The sequence below is a fragment of the Mustelus asterias genome, chromosome 9, assembly GCF_964213995.1.
Source record: "Mustelus asterias chromosome 9, sMusAst1.hap1.1, whole genome shotgun sequence".
Classification (NCBI taxonomy): Eukaryota; Metazoa; Chordata; class Chondrichthyes; order Carcharhiniformes; family Triakidae; genus Mustelus; species Mustelus asterias.
This window is the reverse complement of record NC_135809.1, coordinates 56503073-56528599: the sequence shown is the minus strand read 5'-3', so window position 1 is coordinate 56528599 and position 25527 is coordinate 56503073. Positions and strand designations below refer to the sequence as shown.

Sequence of the window (25527 nt, the reverse complement as noted above, 5' to 3'; positions counted from 1 at the left end):
TCATTCATTTCACGCTGTTGTAGCAGGATTCTCGGATGTTAGTCGCCAATAGGATTTCTTCCCTCATTAACAGGGGCACGGAGGCCAAATATAAGGTTCCTTTTCCAACACTGATTTTCACATTTACTTCATTCTTGGGCAGAATATTGAAGATCTGTTTTGTACCGATGTGGAACATTTTTCTGAATAAATGTGGCCTCAGCTGTGTGGAACTTTGTACAATTAGATATTTCAGTGCACGCATGCAGAATAGCTTAACGTGTTTTCTTCAGTTTTCATAGACCAAACAGTATTTGGAATAGAATAGAATCCCTAACGTGCAGAAGGAGGCCATTCGGCCCATCAAGTCTGCACCGACGCCAATCCCACCCAGACCCTATCCCCATAACCCCACATATTTACCCTACTAATTCCCCTGACACTAAGGGTCAATGTAGCATGGCCAATCTACCTAACCCTCATATCTTTGGAGCGTGGGAGGAAACTGGAGCACCCAGAGAAATCCATACAGACATGGGGAGAATATGCAAACTCCACACAGACAGACACCCAAGACTGGAATTGAACCTGGAGCTGTGAGGCAGCAGACCACTGTGCCACCCCGGTTTATTTGGTTTATTTGTGTTCAATCATAGCGTACATCCCTTCTTGGCCTTGTCTCTGTCCAATCCTGTAACATTTTCAAAACCTGCAGCGCTCTCTGATTCTTGGCTCTAGTGCTTCCTACCTTCACCTCACATTGTGGTTGCCCGTTTAGTTGCCGAGATCCTAAAGAATCCCTTCCTTGTTCGCCTTATCTCTCGATCATTCCCCCTCCATCTCTGACTGAACTCTTCATTGTTGCTGCTAGCACCTCGTTCTTTACCCGCCATCGTTCAAGTCTGATTATGCTTATGAGAGCCTCCATGGCTTGTTTAGCGACGTTAAAGGCTCTATATAAATACAACTTGTTGTTTATTTAAGACAAGATGTGGAGATGCTGGCGTTGGACTGGGGTAAACACAGTAAGAAATCTTACAACACCAAGTTAAAGTCCAACAGATTTATTTGGTAGCAAAAGCCACTAGAGTCATAGAGGTTTACAGCATGGAAACAGGTCCTTCGGCCCAACTTGTCCATGCCGCCCTTTTTTTTTTTAAAAACCCCTAAGCTAATTCCAATTGCCCGCATATGGCCCATATTCTTCTATACCCATCGTACCCGTGTAACTATCTAAATGCTTCTTAAAAGATAAAATTGTACCCGCCTCTACTACTACCTCTGGCAGCTTGTTTCAGACACTCACCACCGTCTGTGTGGAAAAAATTGCCCCTCTGGACACTTTTGCATCTCTCCCCTCTCACCTTAAACCTATGCCCTCTAGTTTTAGACTCCCCTACCTTTGGGAAAAGATATTAACTATCTACCTTGTCTATGCCCCTCATTATTTTATAGACCTCTATAAGGTCACCCCTCAGCCTCCTATGCTCCAGAGAAAAATGTCCCAGTCTATTCAGCCTCCTTATAACTCAATCCATCAAATCCCGGTAGTTTTCGGAGCGCTGCTCCTTCGTCAGGTAAGTGGGAGTTCTGTTCACAAACAGGGTATATAAAGACACAAACTCAATTTACAAAATAATAGTTGGAATGCGAGTCTTTACAGGTAATCAAGTCTTAAAGGTACAGGCAATGTGAGTGGAGAGAGTGTTAAGCACAGATTAAAGAGATGTGTATTGTCTCCAGCCAGGACAGTTAGTGAGATTTTGCAAGCCTAGGCAAGTCGTGGGGGTTACAGATAGTGTGACAGGAACCCAAGACCACGCAGACGCTACGACAACAGATGAATGAACACCGCTCGACAATCACCAGGCAAGACTGTTCTCTTCCTGTTGGGGAACACTTCAGCGGTCACGGGCATTCGGCCTCTGATCTTCGGGTAAGTGTTCTCCAAGGTGGCCTTCACGACACACGACAACGCAGAGTCGCTGAGCAGAGACTGATAGCCAAATTCCACACACGAGGACGGCCTCAACCGGGATCTTGGGTTCATGTCACACTATCTGTAACCCCCATGACTTGCCTGGGCTTGCAAAATCTCACTAGCTGTCCTGGCTGGAGACAATACACATCTCTTTAACCTGTGCTTAACCCTCTCTCCACTCACATTGTCTGTGCCTTTAAGACTTGATTACCTGCAAAGACACGCATTCCAACTATTATTTTGTAAATTGAGTTTGTGTCTTTATATGCCCTGTTTGTGGACAGAACTACACTTGCCTGACAAAGGAGCAGCGCTCCGAAAGCTAGTGGCTTTTGCTACCAAATAATCCTGTTGGGAGTTTAACCTGGTGTTGTGAGACTTCTAACTGTTTTTAAGACAAGCCACGCAAAGTGTGAATGTTTTGTATATTCGGTGTGCGTGCGTGTATGGGAGGGGGGGGGGGGGGGGCGGTTTGCTTATTTTCCAGTATGTTCATGTGTTTTTATATCTTTGCCCCCCCCCCCCCCTTCTTTTTAACTTCAGTATGGGATACTGCATCCTTGTTGTCCATGGCTTGAACCGATTGTGTGGAGTTCTCAGTAAATGGGGAGCGAGCGTTGTCACTGTATCCACCTTGCTTGTCCTGGGACTGTTCTTCTGGAAGACCCTGAAGCAGAACGAGGTGTGGCTCTCCAGGGAATCTCTGTTCAGGTGAGGGGCGGGGATTGGTGCTGTTCAGGACTGACACTGTTATAAAGCCAGCATGACTGACACTGTTATAAAGCCTGGATCTCTACGTAAAGGAGATCAGCAGAGGGAAATTTGATCTTTTGTTGAGTAAATGTGCTTTTGGGGCATACCAAGAATGTTTCGGTTTAAGCAGAGATTTTATTTTAACAATAGGAGTGAGATTTATGATCCAAAAGAATGAGCCTACGCACAAACCTATTCAGCTATGCTTTGTGACATGATTCCCTCTAGAAATGTGTTTGGTGGGACTTATCTGTCTGTCGTAGTACCGCTCTTTAACTCCAGAACACCCTTCAGAGTTGAATTGACTTAAATGTTCGTGAGTGTGGTGCTGGTGGCATTTCTGCAGTTTCCTTGTTGTCTGACTCAGTCTGTGTGTGTGGATCCAGTTTAGGCCGGGTCGAGGAGAGGGGTGGGGGATGGATGGTTGCAGCTCAGGTCATATCATAGGATAGGGGAAAATTGACTTTCCTCAATTTGACCGCCACTGCCCACGCCACTACCCTTTTCCCCCCAATTTCTTCCTTGGCGGACATCAGGAATGCGAGGCACTCGTGATGGGAAGTGCTTTATATACCCTTTCTGCATCAGAAACCCGTCCTTGCTATTCATGTTCCACAGTCACCTCTGGCAGAAAATTCTAGAAGTAGCAATAGAAGAATGGCTGACTGCACTCATAGAAACTAGGAGCCAGGAGTAGGCCATTTGGTCCTTCAAGCCTGCTGCACCATTCAGTATGGTTAAGGCTGATCCTCTCTGTAAACATCATTTTCCCACACTCTTCCCATACCCCTTGACACCTCTAGAGTCTAGAAATCTATCTGTTCCCTTCTTAAATATACTTAGTGACTTGGCCTCCACAGCCTTCTGTGGAAGAGAATTGCACATGTTTGCCTCCCTCTGAGTGAAGAAGTTTGGTCTCTCAAATCTCCTCTCAGTCTTCTAAATTCCAAGTGAATACAGGCCCCATTGACCCAATCTCTCCTCATACAACTCTTACAACTCGTGTTTGATCCCAGATTGTTCCAATTTAGTCGCTTAGAGAAAACCCAGGCTGAGGACTTGGGTTTACTTCCAGGAACGAGATGTAGCCAAAAATAAGAAAGTAGTATTTGTGAAGGCAAAGGGTTTGACAGCCTCGATAGTAAGTAAGTCAGTGAGGTTAGGCCAGAATTGGGGGCACGATGTGGAGGCAGTGACATTCACACATGCAGAGAAAATGGACAGCGATGGAGGAAGTTCAAGGTCGAGATAAGGTTTGGATGCGAAGGTTAAGGAGTGAACGGGAGGAGATTGTGAAGGATAGCAGCAGCTAATAAACTGTTTCCACTGGCTGGTGAGACAATACTAAGAGGGTATGAGTTTCCGATCACCACAAAAAATATTGCAAATAAGCGTAGAGGGAAAAAAAGTATCTTTGTGCAGAGGGTAATTGTGGTAGAATTCTTGCGAACCTTGCTGAAGCAGAGTCCTTTTTAAAAGGAAATTACATTTTTTGTGTGAAAAAGAGGACATTAAAAGATATGGGGAGTGTGCAGAAGAGTGGATAAGACTGGATGGCTACTGTGGGGAAAAATCAGTGACCAGATTTAATGGCCTCATTCTATGTTAGAATTTTCTATCTTCAGGTAATGTGTTCCATTAACAGCAAAACTGTAATTTTAAGAGTATAGTGCACACTCGAGTATAGCCTCAGAAGCTTCTTCCCTACAATTTTCTCCCTTTCTCATCTATTCGGAAAAGCATAGGCTCCTTCAGTTCGTTGAAGCGTTGTCAGTGTCAGCAGACGCTATGAGGTATCACAGCTGATCCTAAAATCCCGTTCTTGCCTGGTGTTCGCGCACATGGCCTTCAAACAAGGAAGAGGGATGGAATCCTTGGCCACTTTTTTCCTCCCTGATCCACAGGAGCTGCTGTGGGTAACTTCTCCCTATCAACAACTGCCCCAGTTGAGATCAACCTCCCATCCATTGACTTTCTCTACACTTCCCGCTGCCTCGGCAGAGCAGCCAGCATAATTAAGGACTCCACGCACCCCCGACATTCTCTCTTCCACCTTCTTCCTTCGGGAAAAAGATACAAAAGTCACGTACCATCCGACTCAAGAACAGCATCTTCCCTGCTGCTGTCAGACTTTTGAATGGAGTTACCTTGCATTAAGTTGATCTTTCTCTACACCCCAGCTATGACTGTAACACCACATTTGCACTTGTTTCCTTCTCTATGAACGGTATGTTTTGTCTGTACAGCTTGCAAGAAGCAATACTTTTATGCTAATACATGTGACAATAATAAATCAAATCAAATCAAATCAAAAGATCTCCTGAGTCCAAAGTGGGAGGGCTGAGCCCTGGGACTGTCGCGGTCTGTATGCTTTGGTAATGGAGACCTTTCTCTGAATCATTGGGATGGTTGAAATTAATCTTTGCTTTTTTGCAATGTTGACCACACATGGTGTATGCTCTTCACGTTCCACCTTACGCACTCATCCCGAACCAGTTGGATTGTGCCGCACATCATCAGATCGTGGCTGTCCTTCTCATAAAAAGATGCAGGAGCTCCAATAATTAAAACAGAAAATGTTGCTAAAGCTCAGCAGGCTAGGCAGCATCTGTGGAGAGAGAAACTGAGTTAACGGTATGAATACAGGAGTTAGAACGTCTTGTTGAAGTTGTACAAGACATTAGTAAGGCCACACTTTAAATGTGTACACACTTGGGATACTGTGTACAGTTCTGGTCACCCTATTATAGAAAGAATATTATTAAACTAGAAAGAGTGCAGAAAAGATTTATTAGGATGCTACCTGGTCTTGATGGTTTGAGTTATAAGGAGAGGCTGGATAGACTGGGACTTTTTTCCCTGGAGCATAGGAGGCTTAGGGGTGATCTTACAGAGGTGTGTGAAATAATGAGGGGTACAGGTAGGGTAGATAGTCAACATCTTTTCCCAAAGGTAAGGGAATCTAAAACTAGAGGGCATAGGTTTAAGGTGAGAGGGGAGAGATACAAAAGAGTCCAGAGGGGCAATTTTTTCACTCAGAGGGTGGTGAGTGTCTGGAACAAGCTGCCACAGGCAGTAGTAGAGGTGGGTACAATTTTGTCTTTTAAAAAGCATTTAGACAGTTACATGGGTAAGGTGGGTATAGAGGGATATGGGCCAAAAGCGGGCTATCGGGACCAGCTTAATGGTTAAATAAAGGGGTGACAGAGACAAGTTGAGCTGAAGGGGCTGTTTTCATGCTGTAAACCTCTATGAATCTATGATTCTTCTTCAGAGCTAAAGAAGGGTAGAAATGTGATGGATTTTATACCGTTTAAGAAAGGTGGTGGATCAGGTGGAGCAAAATTGAAGGTCAGGGATAGATGGGAGCTAAGGACAGATTTGACAAAGGTGTCATGGGCACAAGACAAAGGGAGTGTTAATAGTGTTAAAGACTAAAGAAGGTGGTGATAGTGGCATAAAAGTAAAATAGCAGAATAGATTAATAGTAGGGTCAGGGCTCTGCGAAAGCAAAACCTAAGAAAAAGTGACAGATGGTCCTGGGGAGGTGGGGTTGGGACAAAAAAAATGGATTACAAATGGACGCCAAGATGGAGAAAACAGTTCATGGGCTGAAGTTTTTGAACTCAATGTTAAGTCCAGAAGGCTGTGAAGTCCCTAATTGGAAGATCAGAGATTGCAAGGTCTCCTGTCCACTACCATTTGGTTACTGCTGCCGTTTATAGATCAGGTTAATTGTTGTGCACACTGGTGTTGACATTGCGGTAATAATGTTTGGTGGATAGTATAAAAAGGAGAACAGTGAAAGTGTCCTTGACGTTACCTTCAAACCATAACAAAAATCTTCGTTTTGCTCTCTGAATTAATTCTGGGTGTTAATAATTGTGGACATTTATGTTGAGATGCAATTTGTTAAATGGTTTGGAGTATCCATTGTTAAATGTAATTAGGAAAATAAAAATATGTTGTTTCCAATAATACTCGTGCTGAGACAATAATTCTAGCTGTTTATTTCCCTGACTGTCTCTACAGATCTGGAGTTCAAACTCTGCCTCTTAATGCCAAGGTGCATTACAACTATGCCAACTTCCTGAAAGACTATGGTCGCCATGACGAAGCTGTTTACCATTACAAAACAGCTCTGATGTAAGCAGTAAAGTCTATGTTTTCCTTGCCCTATTTGTCTAACCCGTGGTCTTCAGACCTGAAACATTTCCTGCAACAAAAGGGCAGTCTCCTGCTGAAGGGGCTTGGCTCAGTGTTCAAAGTTTGTCGTCTGGAGCAACTGCTTGGCCTGCGTCCAATGCCTTTGAGTTTCCTGATGAAGGGCAGTACAAAAAGTTACCATAGCTACACTTTTATTCTGTTCAGAATGAGGTGGCCTGCTGCCGTCTGAGCAGAGCATTATGTACTCTGTCTTGTTTTCTGCTTTGTAGCTCTTTATCAAGAGATGGGTTTTAGGTCTGGCATACCAGACAGACAGTGTAACCCAGGCCTGATGGTAGGTAAGCAGAAGAAAGGGTAGGCTTAGAATAAATATAGAGATCCTAACTGGGGGGGAGGGGGGAACAGGTTTGAATTTCTCTAGCACCTTATCAAGGCCTCAGGATGTGATTGAAACATAGAAACTAGAGGCAGGATTAGGCCATTCGGCCCTTTGAGCCTGCTCCACCATTCATTTTGATCATGGCTGATCATCAAATTCAATATCCTGATCCTGCCTTCCCCACCACATCCCTTTAGCTCCAAGAGCTACATTTAATTTCTTCTTGAACTCTCACAAAGTTCTGTGATTCCACACATTCGCCACCCTCTGGTGAAGAAATTTCTCCTCACCTCAGTCCTAAAAGGTTTACCTTTTATTCTCAAACTATGACCCCTAGTTCTGGACTGCTCCATCAACAAGAACAATCTTTCTGAATCTACGCTGTCTAGCCCTTTGGAATTTTCTAAGCATTTAACAACTAATGGATTATTTTTGAAGTGCCGTCACTCTTGTCTTATAGGCCAAACACTGCATCTTTTGTCCACGTTGTGGCCTTGCAACCAGCCATGATGATGATTCATAGAATCACAGACTCCTACGGTGCAGAAGGAGGCCATTCAGCCCATCACGTCTGCACTGACCACAGTCCCATCCAGCCTTATCCCCATAATCCAATAACCCCATGCATTTACTCTAGCTAGTCCCCCTGACAGTAAAGGGCAATTTAGCATGGCCAATTCACCTAACTGTGGGAGGAAACTGGAGCACCCAGAGGAAACCCACGCAGACACAAAGAACAGTACAGCACAGGAAACAGGCCCTTTGGCCTTCCAAGCCTGTGCCGCTCATTGGTCCAACTAGACCATTCGTTTGTATCCCTCCATTCCCAGACTGCTCATGTGACGATCCAGGTAAGTCTTAAACGATGCCAGCGTGTCTGTCTCCACCACCCTACTTGGCAGCGCATTCCAGGCCCCCACCACTCTCTGTGTAAAAACCGTCCCTCTGATATCTGAGTTATACCTCGCCCCTCTCACTTTGAGCCCGTGACCCCTCATGATCGTCACCTCTGACCTAGGAAAAAGCTTCCCACTGTTCACCCTATCTATACCCTTCATAATTTTGTACACCTCTATTAGGTCTCCCCTCATTCTCCGTCTTTCCAGGGAGAACAACCCCAGTTTACCCTCATAGCAAAGACCCTCCATACCAGGCAACATTCTGGTAAACCTTCTCTGCACTCTCTCTAAAGCCTCCACGTCCTTCTGGTAGTGCAGCGACCAGAACTGGACGCAGTACTCCAAATGTGGCCTAACCAGCGTTCTATACAGCTGCATCATCAGACTCCAGCTTTTATATTCTATACCCCATCCTATAAAGGCAAGCATACCATATGCCTTCTTCACCACCTTCTCCACCTGTGCTGCCACCTTCAAGGATTTGTGGACTTGCACACCTAGGTCCCTCTGTGTTTCTATACTCTTGATGGCTCTGCCATTTATTGTATAACTCCCCCCTACATTAGTTCTTCCAAAATGCATCACTTCGCATTTATCTGGATTAAATTCCATCTGCCATTTCTCCGCCCAATTTTCCAGCCTGTCTATATCCTGCTGTATTGTCCGACAATGTTCATCGCTATCGCAAGTCCAGCCATCTTCGCGTCATCCGCAAACTTGCTGATAACACCAGTAACACCTTCTTCCAAATCATTTATATATATCACAAATAGCAGAGGTCCCAGTACAGAGCCCTGCGGAACACCACTGGTCACAGACCTCCAGCCGGAGAAAGACCCTTCGACTGCTACCCTCTGTCTCCTGTGGCCAAGCCAATTTTCTACCCATCTAGCCACCTCTCCTTGTATCCCATGAGCCTTAACCTTCTTAACCAACCTGCCATGAGGGACTTTGTCAAATGCCTTACTGAAATCCATATAGACGACATCCATGGCCCTTCCTTCGTCAACCGTTTTTGTCATTTCCTCAAAAACCTCCACCAAATTTGTAAGGCACGACCTTCCTCTTACAAAACCATGCTGTCTGTCACTAATGAGATTGTTCTGTTCTAAATGCGCATACATCCTGTCTCTAAGAATCCTCTCCAACAACTTTCCTACCATGGACGTCAAGCTCACTGGCCTATAATGACCCGGGTTATCCCTGCTACCCTTCTTAAATAACGGTACCACATTCGCTATCCTCCAATCCTCAGGGACCTCACCTGTGTCCAATGACACGGGGAGAATGTGCAGATTCCACACAGACAGTGACCCAAGCCAGGAATCGAACCCGGGTCCCTGGCGCTGTGAGACAGCAGTGCTAATCACTGTGCCACCGTGCCATCCCAGCAGTTAATCCGTCTTTAGTGATGTTGATGAAGGAGAAATATTAGTCAAATCGACTGGAAAACAGGTGTGATCTTCTTTAAATAGTGCATTGGGATTCAATTTTCATACGCAACAAGTTTGCATCCAGTTAAATACAGTTGAACATTGTTGTATTTACATAGGATGTACAGCATAGAAGCATAGACTAGAGGAAAGAGCCTCAGCCTGTTTAATCATTTCTGATGGGCAATTATACTGGTTAAATGTCTAGACAACATGTCATTAATCCCTTGACATTGCTGTGCTGTGTCTGATGATGGATTTGCAGGACTAATATTCCTTTTTTCCCCCTGCTGGATTCTTCAATCCATTTCTGCCAGGTTATATCCACGTCACGCCAGCGCACTGAATAATCTCGGCACATTGACCAAGGACGTGTCTGAGGCGGAAGTCCACTATAGACAGGCCTTGGAGTTGAACCCTCAGCATAACCGTGCGCTCTTCAATCTGGGCAACCTGTTGAAGTAAGTGCAAAGATTTGATGTAAGCTTTGGAGAGTTTTGGAATGTTGTGGTGATAACACTTGGGTCTGTGTTAAAATTTCATCATCAGTGATCACTTCTGCAAGTGGGTCTCACATTCCTCTCACAATGGTGATTTCTTAACTCTTCCAATCTCTAATTATACAATATGCAATCTAGGGGCTGTTGGGTGAATGCACATTATTAACCAATAACTCTGCCTGATGATCCAACCAGTGGTTTGAATAAACATCCCGTGTAATCTGCCTCTCTGAACATTGGCCCTTCATCAATTAAATTTAACCATTGCAATATCATAATATCCGAGGGTGTGTAGGTTAGGTGGATCAGCCATGCTAATTCTCCCTCCGTGTACCCGAACAGGCGCCAGAGTGGCGACTAGGGGATTCAAGTTTTTAGGTGTCCAGATCACCAACAATCTGTCCTGGTCCCCCCATGCTGACACCATAGTTAAGAAAACCCACCATCGCTTCTACTTTCTCAGAAGACTAAGGAAATTTGGCATGTCAGCTACGACCCTCACCAACTTTTACAGATGCACCATGGAAAGCATTTTTTCTGGTTATATCACAGTTTGGTATGGCTGTGTAAGTACGTGGATTAACCATGGTAAATATGTGGAGTTACAGCTATAGGGTGAGGGAGTGGGTCTGGGTGGGATGCTCTTTATAGAGTTAGTGCAGAATTGATGGGCTGAATAGCCTCCTTCTGCACTGTTGGGATTCTGTGGATTCTATAAATTTATGCCTAAATACTTTGCTGGTCAGAAAGGACAATTCATGAGAATTGCTCTTTTTCCCAATTTGGTCCCCCTCCCCCCTCCCTCCCCCAGCTTCTTCAAGGAGCAGCTTCCACTCCACTTGCTTGTGCTCAGCAACAGTGAGCTCCTGCGAGTTTGAAGGCCCAGCATTGTGAAATCCCAGTTTGTTGTCAAGCGAGTGGAATAAAGCCTGGCTGTGGTAGAGCCATCTGACAATTCAGCCCTCCCAATGGTAGAAGAGGTCCTCTTTAGTAAGGATGGAGTGAACTGTGCCAACCATTGGCACCTCAATCATGTAGTAGTCAGCCGAACTCACGATCTTAGTGTGCCTTACATTCACGCAACGTCGCATAGTGTCTGCCATTCACAATAGCACTCCAGCAGTGGCAGTATATGTGTGTAGGAGAAGTTGTACTTTGCCAGTTAGAGTCCAACTGCCTCTGAAATTTGAGACAGTTACTGCACGTATGTGTATATATTCCACATGAAAAACATTATGCTTGCCCATATGCAATGCAAATTTCAGAGAGCACCCATTATGTACGACCCATTTTATTTTCCAGTACTTGCTACTGAGAGACTTTAGACGTCTGTTAGATGATAAACTCAGAGCAGAAACATGGCTGGTTTCAGATGGTGAGTTGTCTTGGTATGAAAAAAGCCTCTGTTGACTTCTTCATATTGCCCATTGACTCTGAAGATTTCCATCCTCATTCATGTTATCAGAGCAGCTGGAGCTACCGAGGTGTTCACAATGAGTGCACTTAAATTTGATCCAGTTCCCACTGTAACACTGTCAATGCAGTTCTCGTTCAATCACAACACAACATCGCATTTGGGGAGACAGTGGTGTAGTTGTATTATTGCTGGACTAGTAATCCCCAGGATAGTGCTCTGGGGACCAGGGTTCGAATCAGCAGATGGTGAAATTTGATTTCAATTAAACTTCTGGAATTGAAAGTCGAATGATGGCTGTGAGTGAAATCATTGTCAATTGTCGTAAAAACCCATTTGGTTTTCTAATGTCCGTTTGGGAAGGAAATCTACCCGCTAAAATGGCCTAGCAAACTACTCAGTTCAAGGGCAATTAGGGATGGACAACAAATGTTGACTCAGCCAGCGATACCCACATCCCATGAATGAACATCTAAAAATCTGGAATTAGCTTTTCTTGTATTTATGGAGAAATTTAATAGAGGTGGGTTTTTTTGCAGTTCATTTATTAGTGTCACAAGTAGGCTTACATTAGCACTGCAATGAAGTTACCGTGAAAATGTTTGATTTTGATTTGATTTATTATTGTCACAAGTGTTAGTATACAATGAAAAGTATTGTTTCTTGCATACTATACAGTTAAAGCACACCGTTCATAGATAAGGAAAGGAGAGAGTTCAGAATTTAGTGTTACAGTCATAGCTCGGGTGCAGAGAAAGATCAACTTTATGCGAGTTAAGTCCATTCAAAAGTCTGCTGGCAGCAGGAAGAAGCTGTTCTTGAGTCAGTTGGTATGTGTTCTCAGACTTTTATATATTTTTCCCGACAGAAGAAGGCGGAAGAGAGAATGTTCGCGGTGCGTGGGGTCCTTAATTATGCTGGCTGCTTTTTTGAGGCAGCAGGAAGTGTAGACAGTGTCAGTGGATGGGAGGCTGGTTTGAGTGATGGACTGGGCTTCATTCACGACCCTTTGTAGTTTATTGCGGTCTTGGACAGAGTAGGAGCCATACCAAGCTGTGATACAATCAGAAATAATGCATTCTGTGGTGCATCTGAAAAAGTTGGTGAGAGTCGTAGTTGACATGCCAAATTTCCTTAGTCTTCTGAGAAAATAGAGGCGTTGGTGGGCTTTCTTAACTATAGTGTCAGCATGGGGGGACCAGGACAGGTTGTTGGCGATCTGAACACCTAAAAACTTGAATCCCCTCGTTGCCAATCCGGCACCTGTTTGGGTACACTGAGGGAGACCTAGCATGGCCAGTCCACCTATCCAACTTGTCTTTCGGACTGTGGGAGGAAATCGGAGACCCAGAGGAAAGGTTATGGGAGGCTTTGATAGACTGGTTGGGGCAAATCATTTCCACTGGTAGGAGGGTAAGTAACCCAGAGGGAAAAGGTAAACTGCACAAGAAGCAGAGTACATCGATCTCAAAAGGCTAGCAATTAGGAAAACTAATACAATGTTATCAAGTAGGGAGGTTATGCTTCAGTTGTACAGAGCATTGGTGAGACCGCATCTGGAGTGCTGCGTACAGTATTGGTCGCTTTATTTAAGGAAAGATGTAAATGCGCTAGAAGTAGTTCAGAGAAGGTTAGCTTGACTTCTAACATGAATGGGCGGGTTGTCTCAGGAGGAAAGGTTGGAGAGGTTCGGTTTGTATCCATGAGAGTTTGGAAGAGTAAGAGGCAACTTGATTGAAACCTTTAAAATCCTGTGGGGTAGTGACAGGTGGATGTGGAGAGGATGTTTCCTCTTGTCAGAGAATCTAGAATTGGAGGTCACTGTTTAAAAATAAGTGGTCGCTTATTTAAAACCGAGATGAGGATAGGGGTCATGAACTTCTGGAACTCTTCTTCCACAAAAGGCAGTGGAAGCAGTGTCTTTAATATTTTTAAGGCACAGCCAGATAGACAAGGGGGTGAAAGGTTATAGGAATAGGCAGGATTGTAGGATTGAAGCTACAATTAGATCAGCCATGATCCTATTGAATGGCAGAGCAGGCTCAAGGGGCTAAGTGGCCTACTCCGGTTCCTAATTTGTATGCTCATATGTATGTTTTTTATTCGACGTGGTGAGTTGTTATGGTCTGGAATGCACTGTCTGAAAGTGTGGTGGAAGCAGATTGAATAACAACTTTCAGAACAGAATTGGGAGAAAAGGATGCTTAGAGTGTTCAAAGAGGCACAAAAGAATAAATGGACTAATTTGGTTCTGAATGACTATGATGTGGGACTTACATTGTGTGTTCCATGGCACATGCACCCAAGCATAGTGAGATCTCAGGTTCGGCAGCAGTTTGGATCGGAGAATCAGGTGGGATTGTTAGCACAGATATTACTGTGGTCTGGCTTCTCGGTGTTGCTAATTGAATGACTGTTCTTTGTCATATAATTTAGTTCTCACCAGTGTAACACATACTGTCACAAAGACTGTGTTTACCTGCCCACTCCAATTGCTTTTCACACTTGTGTTGACTTTTTTATTGACTGAATAGAAATTACTTCGCCTTATTAACTTTCAGAGTGCAATAGCCATGACAGAAGACATCCTGGAGCCTTTCTGTCAAATTTCATTGCTGGAGCATCGAGAAGAGAAAATTGAATTCCTTCCACAGATACAGGGGGAAGACGTATCAAGTTTCTCTCTCTGGCAACGCTGACAAAAGCATCCATTATGCACAAGTCCAATAAAATGGAATTGAAGTACAGTTTATCCATGATCTGTTTGCACAGCAGAAAAATCTCGAGGAGCTGAATGGTCTCCTCCTTTTCTGATGTAAATACAGGTGTGTGAGGGTTGCCTTTGGGACTGGTGGATGTGGAGGGTGGAGAGTCAAATTTTATTTGTTAATGTCACAAGTAGGCTTACATTAACAGCACTGCTACGAAGTTACTGCGAAAATCCCCGAGTCGCCAAACTCCTGTTCGGGTGCACTGAGGGAGAATTTAGTATGGCCAATGCACCTAACCAACATGTCTTTTGGACTATGGGAGGAAACCCACGCAGACACGGGGAGAACATGCAGACTCCGCACAGACAGTGACCCAAGTCAGGAATCAAACCTAGGCCCCTGGTGCTATGAGGCAGCAGTGCTAGCCACTGTGCCACCCAAGAGAGCAAAGAAAATGGGAACAGCTGAAGGAGGAGGACACTGCACAGGAGGATCACATAGAGGATCTTCAGGGAGCATTACTCTGAGTGCCTCCTCACTGCGGAGCAATATCATGGACACTTTGGCTTCACGAGCAGCTACTGGCTGTGTTGAACTATATCAGCTGCCAGATTTCAGCCCTCCTCTACTCTCTCAGTCTGGCTACGGATCCAGGGACACCAATAGCCATTCTGCATTGATGGTGAGCTGTGGTGCGTAGTTGACTGAGCCTGTTTTTCACCTCCCCAATCTTGCAATGGGGCCAGAGGACAGCGACTCAGAAATCGTGGTTGTTTTTCAGACTATAGAATCCTTGCAGTGCAGAAAGAGGCCATTCAGCCTATCAGGTCTGCACCAACTCTCTGACTGAGCACCTCACCCAGGCCCTAGTCCGGTAACCTCATGTATTTGTCCCTGCTAATGCCCTAACCTACACATGTTTGGACATTTAGGGGCAATTTAGCATAGACAATCCACCTAACCTGCACATCTTTAGACTGTGGGAGGAAACCGGAGCACCTGGAAGAAACCCACGCTGACATGGGGAGAACATGCAAACTCCACACAGATAGTTACCCGAGGCTGGAATTGAACCTGGCGCTGTGAGGCAGCAGTGTTAACTACTGTGCCACCTATCTGGAGCTCTCCAGTCTCGATTGGTTACATTGGGCTTGAAGAATGTTTAAAGAGTGTCATCAGTCATCCAATATAAATTGGCGGAAGCGATGCATGGGGATTCTTACACCCTTAATAGGTTGAGCTCATATTCTGTCCGACCGTTAATAGGTTGAGATCATATAAAATCCGACTAACTGTCCTGGTGTGAGACAATACACATTTCTTTAACCTGTGCTTAACCCTCTCTCCACTCACATTGTCTGCACCTGTGTAAAGACTTGATTATCTGTTAAGACTCGCATTCCAACCATTATCTTGCAATTAAGGCTCCGTCTATATATGCCCGTGTTTATGAACCCAACTCTCCACTCACCTGATGAAGGAGCAGTGCTCCAAAAGCTTGCGATACCAAATAAACCTTTTGGGCTTTAACCTGGTGTTGTGAGACTTCTTATTGTTCCCACCCCAGTGTGAGACATAAGAATGTTTACCCAGGTTGTGTTTGTCCGTTTTGTCTATCCATTAGCAGCATCAGCTAATTGCATTCAGTTTTTAATGTTCAGCTTCCCTGAAGGTGAAACTGTGTGTAGTTTTGCTGATGTGGCCATTTGATTTTTACAGTGTTTTTCAGCACTGTCACTCATTTCTAGCTCAGCTGTGAGCGAGCAGTAATTCTGAGGCACAACGATATGGGAAGTGAAAATTCTCATCCTGATGGAGTGGCGGGATGGTGTTGTAAGATCAAAGCTGAGCAGAGTTGGAGACAAAGTTGGACAAAGGGGCCATAGGAATAGGAAAAAGGAGCAGGAGTAGGCCATTCAGAATGGTCTGCCCCTTATTCTAAGACATGATGTGGAGATGCCGGCATTGGACTGGGGTGGGAACAATAAGAAGTGCGAATTGTCTCCAGCCAGGACAGTTAATCGGATTTTGCAAGCCCAGGCCAAATGGTTGGGGTTACATGTGTGACATGAACCCAAGATCCCCGTTGAGGCCGCCCTCATGCATGCGGAACTTGACTATCAGTTTCTGCTCGGCGATTCAGCGTTGTCGCCTGTCTTGAAGGCTGCCTTGGAGAACGCTTACCCGAAGATCGGAGGCTGAATGCCCTTGACTGCTGAAGTGCTCCCCAACAGGAAGGGAACATTCCTGCCTGGTGATTGTCACATGGTGTCCGTTCATCCGTTGTCGTAGCGTCTGCATAGTCTCGCCGATGTACCATGCCTCGGGACATCCTTTCCTGCAGCGAATGAGGTAGACAACGTTGGCCGAGTCGCATGAGTATGTACCATGTACCTGGTGGATGATGTTCTATTCACATTCACATGAACCTGTTCTACCATTCAGTTAGATGAAGGCTGATCTGTACCTTAACCCCATTCACATACCTTGGTTGCAAGCCCCTCAGTATCCACGCTGGACAAAAATCTATCAATCTTGTTTTTGATGTTTTCAATTTTGCCGTGTGTGGATATTTCCAAATTTTATGGCATCAGCCGTCCATTGACCTTTACTGTGAGGTGGCAGGTGAGTAATATCACAGCTGAAATGAGGGGAGAAGCATTGGACTTCACTTATCTTGCCTCTCAACAAGCCAAAATTTATTCTGGTTCAGGAATATGTTGGAAGACAGAGATGTTCTGCTTTAAGTTGGTGCTCAATTTATAGATCAGTGATATCTTCCCTCGGCTTGAGGGTATCCCATATTCTCACTATTCTGCTGCGATGTTTGGGGGTTGTTTGACTCAGGGATTGGGAAAGACTTAACAGTGACTGGGAAAGGATGTTCTAATCCACTCAGCCTGTCTGAACAACTCCGATACCTTGTGTAGCACAATGCGTACACTCCCCACCCCACCCAGGAACTGGGAGAGACCAGAGAAAAAAACCAGATAAAAACATTGTCCAATTAGAGAAAATAACGTGTGAAATTCCTTCCTGAGCCCTGGAGGTGATCTAAACCAGTCCAGCAGATCTCTCTGCTCTGACAGACAATGCTTAATTTTCATTGAAAGTGATGTCTGTCCCAGCTTGAAATATTTCTCATTTAAATCTTTGAGTGGAACCTCTACATTTTGAGAAAGGTTTGAAAGGAATCTCCTTCCCTCATGATCTAAACACCAATGTCGCTTTATTTTTTCGTACATTGTGGTACTCCCCAGCACATGCTAAAATTCACATCTCGCTGCATGATCAAGTAACCAGAATGGAAGAAAGAGCTTTTTAAAAAAAACAAGAATTCTGAGAGTGACGCCACCTGCCTTTAAATTATTAGTTACCTCATCAGGTCAGTGGCATTTCATTGCTGCTCAGTCCTAACATCTTTCTGATGCAATACCATCGACCTGAAACATTAACTTTGCTTCTCTCTCCACAGACGATGCGTAGGTTAGCGGGATGAGCAGGGCAAATATTTGGGTTACAGAGATGGGCCTAGTTGAGATTGTTGTTGGTGCAAGCTTGATGGGCCGAATGATCTCCTTCTGCACCGTAGGGATTCTATGAGACATGCCGAGTACTTTCTGTTTTAGTGTCATGTTCCCAACATTCACAGCATTTTACTTCTGTTTAAATTGTTAGTGACTGACTGAGCATATTTGAATTTGCTCTTAATTATCTTTATTTCTTTGGAATGGGATATCCTACCCGTGGTCTTGTAACTGCTTGAACTAAATTATTGAAATATCTTAACTGTTGTTTTAGACTTTTCTCTTGCACAGTAAATAACTTTACCACTCCCTGGCACCTCTCTTTTTATATTCGCGCCCCTCGGATTCATTTTTGGTATAAATTTGGTCTGACAACCTTTGGATAAGGGATGACCTAGTTTCAGGATTCAGAGGCATCAAGAGCAGGACAGAGCAAGAACTATCAGCTCCAGTTCTGAAGCAGAGTCCATGGGATTGAAGCATTGAGTGTGATCTTACCAGCTTCCGGCGTGGTGAGTCAGGAAGATAGCTTGTGAGGCTAAAAATCAGGGTAAACCGGTTTGGCCTCGCACGCAATCTTCCTGGCTTTGTTTTGCCAATGAGAATGGCTTCATGCCCAGAAAGGGCGTAAAGCTTATTTGCATGGGATTGAATTCATTTTAATCCCATTAGTGCATCCGGCATGGCATTTTCCAGCATCATGGCTGCTTCCCTCTTGTCCACCAGCGGGGACCAGACACCATGGCCATGCCAGGGGGACTAGAAGCCATTGAAGCCCCCGGGTGGTTGGGGACATGGCTGGACAGTGCCCATTGGGCTGTGCTAGCCTGGCAGTGCCCACCTGGCACCTTGGTTGGGCACTATAACTGTGCTGGAGCAGTGCCAAGGGAGCATGCAAAGGGCGTAATCATCGAGGTGGGAGCCCTGCATGGGTTGATTGCCAATGGGGAGCTCGTGCAGGAGAGGCGTGAGCAGGGGGAGGGGTGCGGCATGTCGGAGGGTCCCACAGGGGACCCGTTGGGAGAGCCCCCGATGCGGCTAATGTGGGTGAGCAACACTGCTGCCGATGAGGGGGGGGGGGGGGGGGGGTGGGTGGTGGTGGTGGTCCCATGTCCATGGTGGAGGTGGGGGGAGTGTGACAGGAGGTCTCCTAGTTTACTGGGAGATCAGGGCTCCCTGTGCAACGGAGCCTGAGTGCTCTGAAGCTGACTTCACTGGTCACTTGGGTTCTGTCACCCCACCAACCCCACACTACCAGCGCAAATCTTCGAACTGTCAAAAAATTGAACAGAGTGTGGGAGGATTGCACGGTGGCTCTCACCCAAAAGACTGGTGTGGAACACTTCAACTTTTATAACATTTAGAATTTTATAACATTTAAAATTCCATTCAGTAACTCTGTTCTCTCTCCACAGATGCTGTCAGACCTGCTGAGTTTATCCAAACAGTTTGTCTGTTTTTATTACAGGTTTCCAACATCTGCAGTGTTTTGCTTTTATTACTGATCGGTGACTGAGCAGCAATATGATGTCTGTTGAGAGCAGAAACACTGTTGCATGGGTAGTTGCGATTGTTGGATATGAAAGTTGCTCCCTCCCTCCCCAGCAAATACACTTCAGCACGTTTACTGATGCCCTTCAGGGAAGAAGATCTGCTGTCCCTAACTGATCCGGCCTACTTGTGGCTCCAGAGCCACAGCAATGTTGTTAACCCTTAAATGCCCTCTGGGCGGAATGGTGGCACAATGTTAGCACTGCTGCCTCACAGCGCCAGGATCCCAAGTTTGATTCCCGGCTTGGGTCACTGTCTGTGCGGAGACTGCACTTTCTCCCCATGTCACCACGTCTTTAATCCTTAAATGCCCTCGGGACGGAACGGTGGCACAGTGTTAGCACAAAGTTAGCAGTATTAGCAGTGAAGACGATCATCTCGCCAAGGCCATCCCCACACCTCCACTTCTTGCCTTCAAACAACCGCACAACCTCAAACAGACCATTGTCCGCAGCAAACTACCCAGCCTTCAGGAGAACAGTGACCCCAACACCACACAACCCTGCCACAGCAACCTCTGCAAGATGTGCCGGATCATCGACACGGATGCCATCATCTCGCGTGAAAACACCATCCACCAGGTACATGGTACATACACTTGCAACTCGGCCAACATTGTCTACCTGATACGCTGCAGGAAAGGATGTCCCGAGGCATGGTACATTGGGGAAACCGTGCAGACGCTACAACAACGGATGAATGAACACCGCTCGACAATCACCAGGCAAGAGTGTTCTCTTCCTGTTGGGGAACGCTTCCAGCAGTCATGGGCATTCGGCCTCTGATCTTCGGGTAAGTGTTCTCCAAGGTGGCCTTCACGACACGCGACAACGCAGAGTCGCTGAGCAGAGACTGATAGCCAAGTTCCACATACATGAGGATGGCCTCAACCGGGATCTTGGGTTCATGTCACACTATCTGTAACCCCCACGACTTGCCTGGGCTTACAAAATCTCACTAACTGTCCTGGCTGGAGACAATACACATCTCTTTAACCTGTGCTTAACCCTCTCTCCACTCACATTGTCTGTACCTTTAAGACTTGATTACCTGTAAAGACTCGCATTCCAACCATTATTTTGTAAATTGAGTTTGTGTCTTTATATGCCCTGTTTGTGAACAGAACTCCCACTCACCTGATGAAGGAGCAGCGCTCCAAAAGCTTGTGGCTTGTGCTACCAAATAAACCTGTTGGACTTTAACCTGGTGTTGTGAGACTTCTTACTGTGCTTACCCCAGTCCAACGCCGGCATCTCCACATGATGTTCAAATAGCCAGGGTGACAAGGGTCTGCTTCATGGGCTGTTAGCCATCTTTCAGTGAACCAAATGATCCACTGCTAGGGCTTTGCTGACGTTTGGGACAGCAGCTGACTGCAGTTGATCTCAGTGCTCGCGTGAACAGGGAGGGCAAAATCGGCACGGTTACTTCTTTTGAGCTCTCCCATTGTTCCATGCCAGAGATGCGCGTGGAGCCGCACTGCCTTCCAAGGTCAAATTGCCAGTTCAGCATTACTATTGGGACTCATCTGAATAGAGTCCTCATTGGCAGTGACCACCTTGTGAATTGTAACCCAGGGCAGAGCTGGCAAGAGAACAAGCAGAAGCTGATAGAAGGAGCTTTGCTTTTGGGCTCACTTACTTATTTCGCATAGACTCGAGGCTGACATTTTATTCAGCGGAGGCACTGTGCAGTTTATTTAGCAGAGAATCCAGATTGGCAGTTTTATTCCCAGCTTCAGTTTATTTGTTGAACATGGCCCATGGCAGATTTTTTTTTTGATTTCTCTTGCTTTTTCAGCTGCTTGAGTTGATTCCAAGTCACTCTCGTCACTCATTCATTTCATTCACTAAAAGATGACTAACAGCCCATGAAGCAGTCCCATGTCACCCTGGCGATTTGAACATCATCTTCACAGAAGGGCAGCAGATGCTGGGGACTCGGTGTTGAAAGATTGCATTTTATTAGTGTTTATGTACAGCATCCTGTGTATTTGAACCATTTATTCCATGAATGGTTTTACTCTCCCTTCCCCCCTGCCGCAGGTGTCACCTGTGACTCTGGGTAACAGGTCTGCCTTTTGAGTCAGTGGATCACGGGTTCAAATCCCATTTCAGACACTTGAACACATAATCCATACTGACACTCCGGTGCAGTCCTTAGGGAATGCTGCCCTGTGCCAGAGGTGTTGCCTTTTGGGTGGGACAGATTAAACCAAGACCTCGCCAACTCACTCATGAGGATGCCAAATATCCCACACCACTAAAGAGGAAGAGCAGTGGCGTTCTGACTAGCGTCCTGGCCAGTATTTATCCCCCTGTCAATATCACAAAATCAGGTGAACATGCTGTGTGTTTCATTGCTGTGTGCAAATTAGTCGCCGTGCTTCCTACATTAGAACCATGACTGCACTTCAAAAGTCCCAGTTAATTGACTGTGAAACACTTTGAAACATCTTGGGGTTGTGAATGGCATAATGTAAACTCAAAGGACAGGGTTTTGCGGCTTCGCTCATCCCGAAAGCGTAATATCCCACCCGAGGTCAACGGACCTTCCCGTTGTCCAAGCCTCGCCTTCCCATGGCAGGTGGGGCGGTAAAATTCCAGTCAAAATCTTTTTTTAATTGTCAGATCAAGCGAGGTCTGTGTAAAGTAGGAAGTAAAATAATCAACCACAAAAAATCCATGAATGATGCTAAAATAGCTCGGGGATCAAGGAGAATAGTGAGTTGACAAACAACATGGCCAGCAGTGATAAGAGGGGCACATTGAATGATGATCTGTATGGACAACAGGTGGGCGGCATAGTGGCTCAGTGGTTAGCGCTACTGCCTCACTGCGCCAGGGACCTGGGTTTGATTCCAGCTTTGGGTGACTGTGTGGAGTTTGCACATTCTTGCTGTGTCTTTGTGGGTTTCCTCTGGATTCCTCCCACAGTTGAAAGATGTGCAGATTAGGCGAATTGGCCGTGCTAAATTGTCCTTAGTGTCTCGGGATGAGTAGGTTCGGAGGATTAGTGGGGTAAATGCAAGGGGTTACAGGGATAGGGTGGGGAGTCTGGGTAAGATGCTGTGTCAGAGAGTCGGTGCAGAATAGTCTCCTGCACTGTAGGATTTCAATGAACAGTGCAGGATGCTGGTTCAGACAAACCCTGAGTACTGAGTCCACACTGGAAACAGTCAGGCCCTTAGGTCATTGAAAAAAAAAATCAATCATTTACTGTCTTGTATGTTTTTTCACTGTTAGATGGAAAAGCTTTTCTCTTGATTTTCTGCACTGCAGGCAGCTATGGAGGCAGGCCTATCCCAGCATGCATTGCAACAAGGAAAGCCATGTATCAAAATTGTTGTGCGTTGTACGAGCTGGTGATCCTAGTTGGAAGAGGGGAATATATTCCTCTCCCCCTGAATGTTTTAGATGCCAGCTTTCACCAGTTTCTTGAGGGTGCGTCGTTTGTGTTAACGTCTGATGTAACGGGCCCAGTGTGGGACTGAATATATAATAGTGGAGGGCTGTATATGAGTGGCTTTTGGGCCCATTGTTCTGATCCTATTTGCAGTCAGGGTCTCATCTGTAGTAAGTTTGATATGCTTACCCAATGGAATAACAAGCCTTGTATATTTTTGCCTGTCTCCTGCCTGCCTGCCTCTCCTCTCTGGCAGGAAGTGATGTTTTGCGGGTATACCATTCCACCAGGGTGAGATATCCATCCACCCACTCGCTACCTCACCTAAATGGCTGCTGTTGGCATGTGAGTGTTGATGGTAAGTGCTGCCGGAGTGTTGAGCCATGGGAGGTGGAAGGGAGTGTCAGGGCAGTGCACAGCTGTGTTGACACAACTCAACATCTCTGCGCATGCCGACCTCCAGGTGGAATTACTGGATGCAGTAGCAGCAGGAACCCTGCCCTAGCCCCAAGCACTAACGTCAGCTGCCATGGCCCTGCTACAAACCACCCTAAGACCAAGCAGCTCAATGGATGGACCTTGAGACCTTCCTGATTTCTATGACCCAGTGGAAGAACTGATAGATCTCCACTGGTGGAGCCCCCCTTTGGGCGGCGCAGTGGCACAGTTGTTAGCTGCTGCCTCACAGCGCCAGAGACCTGTGTTCAATTCCGGCCTTGGGTGACTGTCTGTGTGGAGTTTGTACATTCTCCCTGTGTCCGCGTGGGTTTCCTTCGGGTGCTCGTTTTCTCCCACAGTCCAAAGATGTGCAGGTGGATTTGTGATGGTAAATTGCCCCATAGTGTCCCAGGATGTGTAGATTAGGGGGGTTAGCAGGATAAGTACATGGGGTTACGGAGATATACAGCCTGGGTAAGATGCTCTGTCAGAGTGTCATAGAGGTTTACAGCATGGGAACAGGCCCTTCGGCCCAACTTGTCCTTGCCGCCCTTTTTTTTAAAACCCCGAAGCTAATCCCAATTGCCCAGATTTGCCCTGTAGCCCTCTATACCCATCATACACATGTAACTATCTAAATGCTTTTTAAAAGATAAAATTGTACCTGCCTCTATTACTACCTCTTGCAGCTTGTTCCAAACACTCACCACCCTCTGTGTGAAAAAATTGCCCCTCTGGACACTTTTGTATCTCTTACCTTAAACCTATGCCGTCTAGTTTTAGACTCCCCTACCTTTGGGAAAAGATATTGACTATGTACCCTTGTCTATGCCCCTCATTATTTTATAGACCTCTATAAAGTCACCCCTCAGCCTCCTACCCTCCAGAGCAAATGCAGACACAATAGGCTGAATGGCTTCCTTCTGCACTGCAGCGATTCTATGATACTATGAAAAGGAAAAGAGCAAACTTTGGGATGTAACCACCTTGAACTGGTGTCAAAGATCCACAGAAGAAACCCCCCGCCTCTCCGCAATCTGGCCAATGTGGCCAATCTGGAAGTGATGCACAGAGGACAGTTGTACAGAGCCTTGGTCAGCTGGGTATTGCTTTTAGACTTGAGCACAAAACCTTTGCCTTGGTGTGAGGCCTGTGTAGCTTTACCCAAATGATACTGGGACTTAAATGGTTCAGTTATGAGGAGAGTTGGCACAAACTGTCAGGCGATTAAAGGGGTGATCTGATTGCAATGTTTAAATGATAAAGGAATCCATTAGGATCCTCTGGTGAGGAATCAGGAACAAGGGGATGGATCTTAAAATTGGAGCCATGTCCTTCAGAAGTGAAATCAAGAAGCACTTTCTCTCAGGTTAGATAATGGGAATCTGTCACTCTATCCCCGAAAGACTGTGGATGCTGAATCAGTTGATTCTGTGCCCAGACAAGTACATTTCTGTGAGGTAAGGGAATGCAGGGATATGGAGCAAAGCTGGGTAAATGGAATTGAGTGCAGATCAGTCAGCACATAATTGAATGGTGGATGAAGTACTGAATAGCTCCTATTTTTGAGCTATCATTGGGCATCCCTTCTCTGGCCATAATGAATTTTTTCAAAAAGTTTATTTATTAGTGTCACAAGTAGTCTTACATTAACACTGCAATGAAGTTACTGTGAAAATCCCCTAGTCACCACACTATGGCGCCTGTTCGGGTACGCTGAGAGAGAATTTAGCATGGTTAATGCACCTAACCAGCACATCTTTCAGACTGTGGGAGGAATTGGTGTGGCAAATGGCAGCTTTCCATGTTGTATCAGCTGATGCCCTTTGAGTTGTGTTTCATTGGTCAGATCCAGCCATAAGGCAAGCTTTCCACACACTTGAGAGCAGCAGCCGTGATTTTGAAATTTCCCAAGGGTTTCCAGTGTGTCTCCATTTGTGTCTCAATTTCACCATGCCATTGGCATCCCTTGCTTTCAGCTAACGAGGTTCCATTATCTGAGATTTCCTCCAAAAACCCATCTTGTCTCCTTCAAAACACTCCTTAAAGTTCAGGTCACCTCTTTGACTGGACTTTGATCACCCCAGCTGATACTTTTCCTCATTTAGTTATTGTTATCCATATGCCTCTGTAAAGTACCCTTGGATGTCTTTCAATGCGAGAGGCTCTTTATAAATCCAAGTGGTTGAAGATGATAGATGAAGCACTGGTGGTTTAGTAGGCAGAAGGTGGTTGTGCTGGGGAAGTGATTTTAATTCACTGGCCCAATTTTGGGAGAGCAGCTGTGTATCAGCTTCCTCCAATTCCTGTTCTCCCTGTTGATTCTCCCACTAGTCTTCAGATGACATTTCACTTTCCCCCACCGCAATGCAAGCCTGTATCTGTGACAG

At 45.6% G+C, this 25527-nt stretch overlaps 1 protein-coding gene across 1 annotated transcript in view; it reads left to right on the top strand.

Annotated features, from left to right (window-relative positions):
- Window positions 1–25527, top strand: part of LOC144499229 (protein O-mannosyl-transferase TMTC1-like) — a 75928-nt gene that overhangs the window by 12900 nt on the left and 37501 nt on the right. The window contains exons 3-5 of the mRNA XM_078221348.1: window positions 2504–2671; window positions 6746–6859; window positions 9909–10052. Coding sequence (XP_078077474.1) covers window positions 2504–2671; window positions 6746–6859; window positions 9909–10052 — 426 coding nt within the window. The remainder of the gene's footprint in view (window positions 1–2503; window positions 2672–6745; window positions 6860–9908; window positions 10053–25527) is intronic.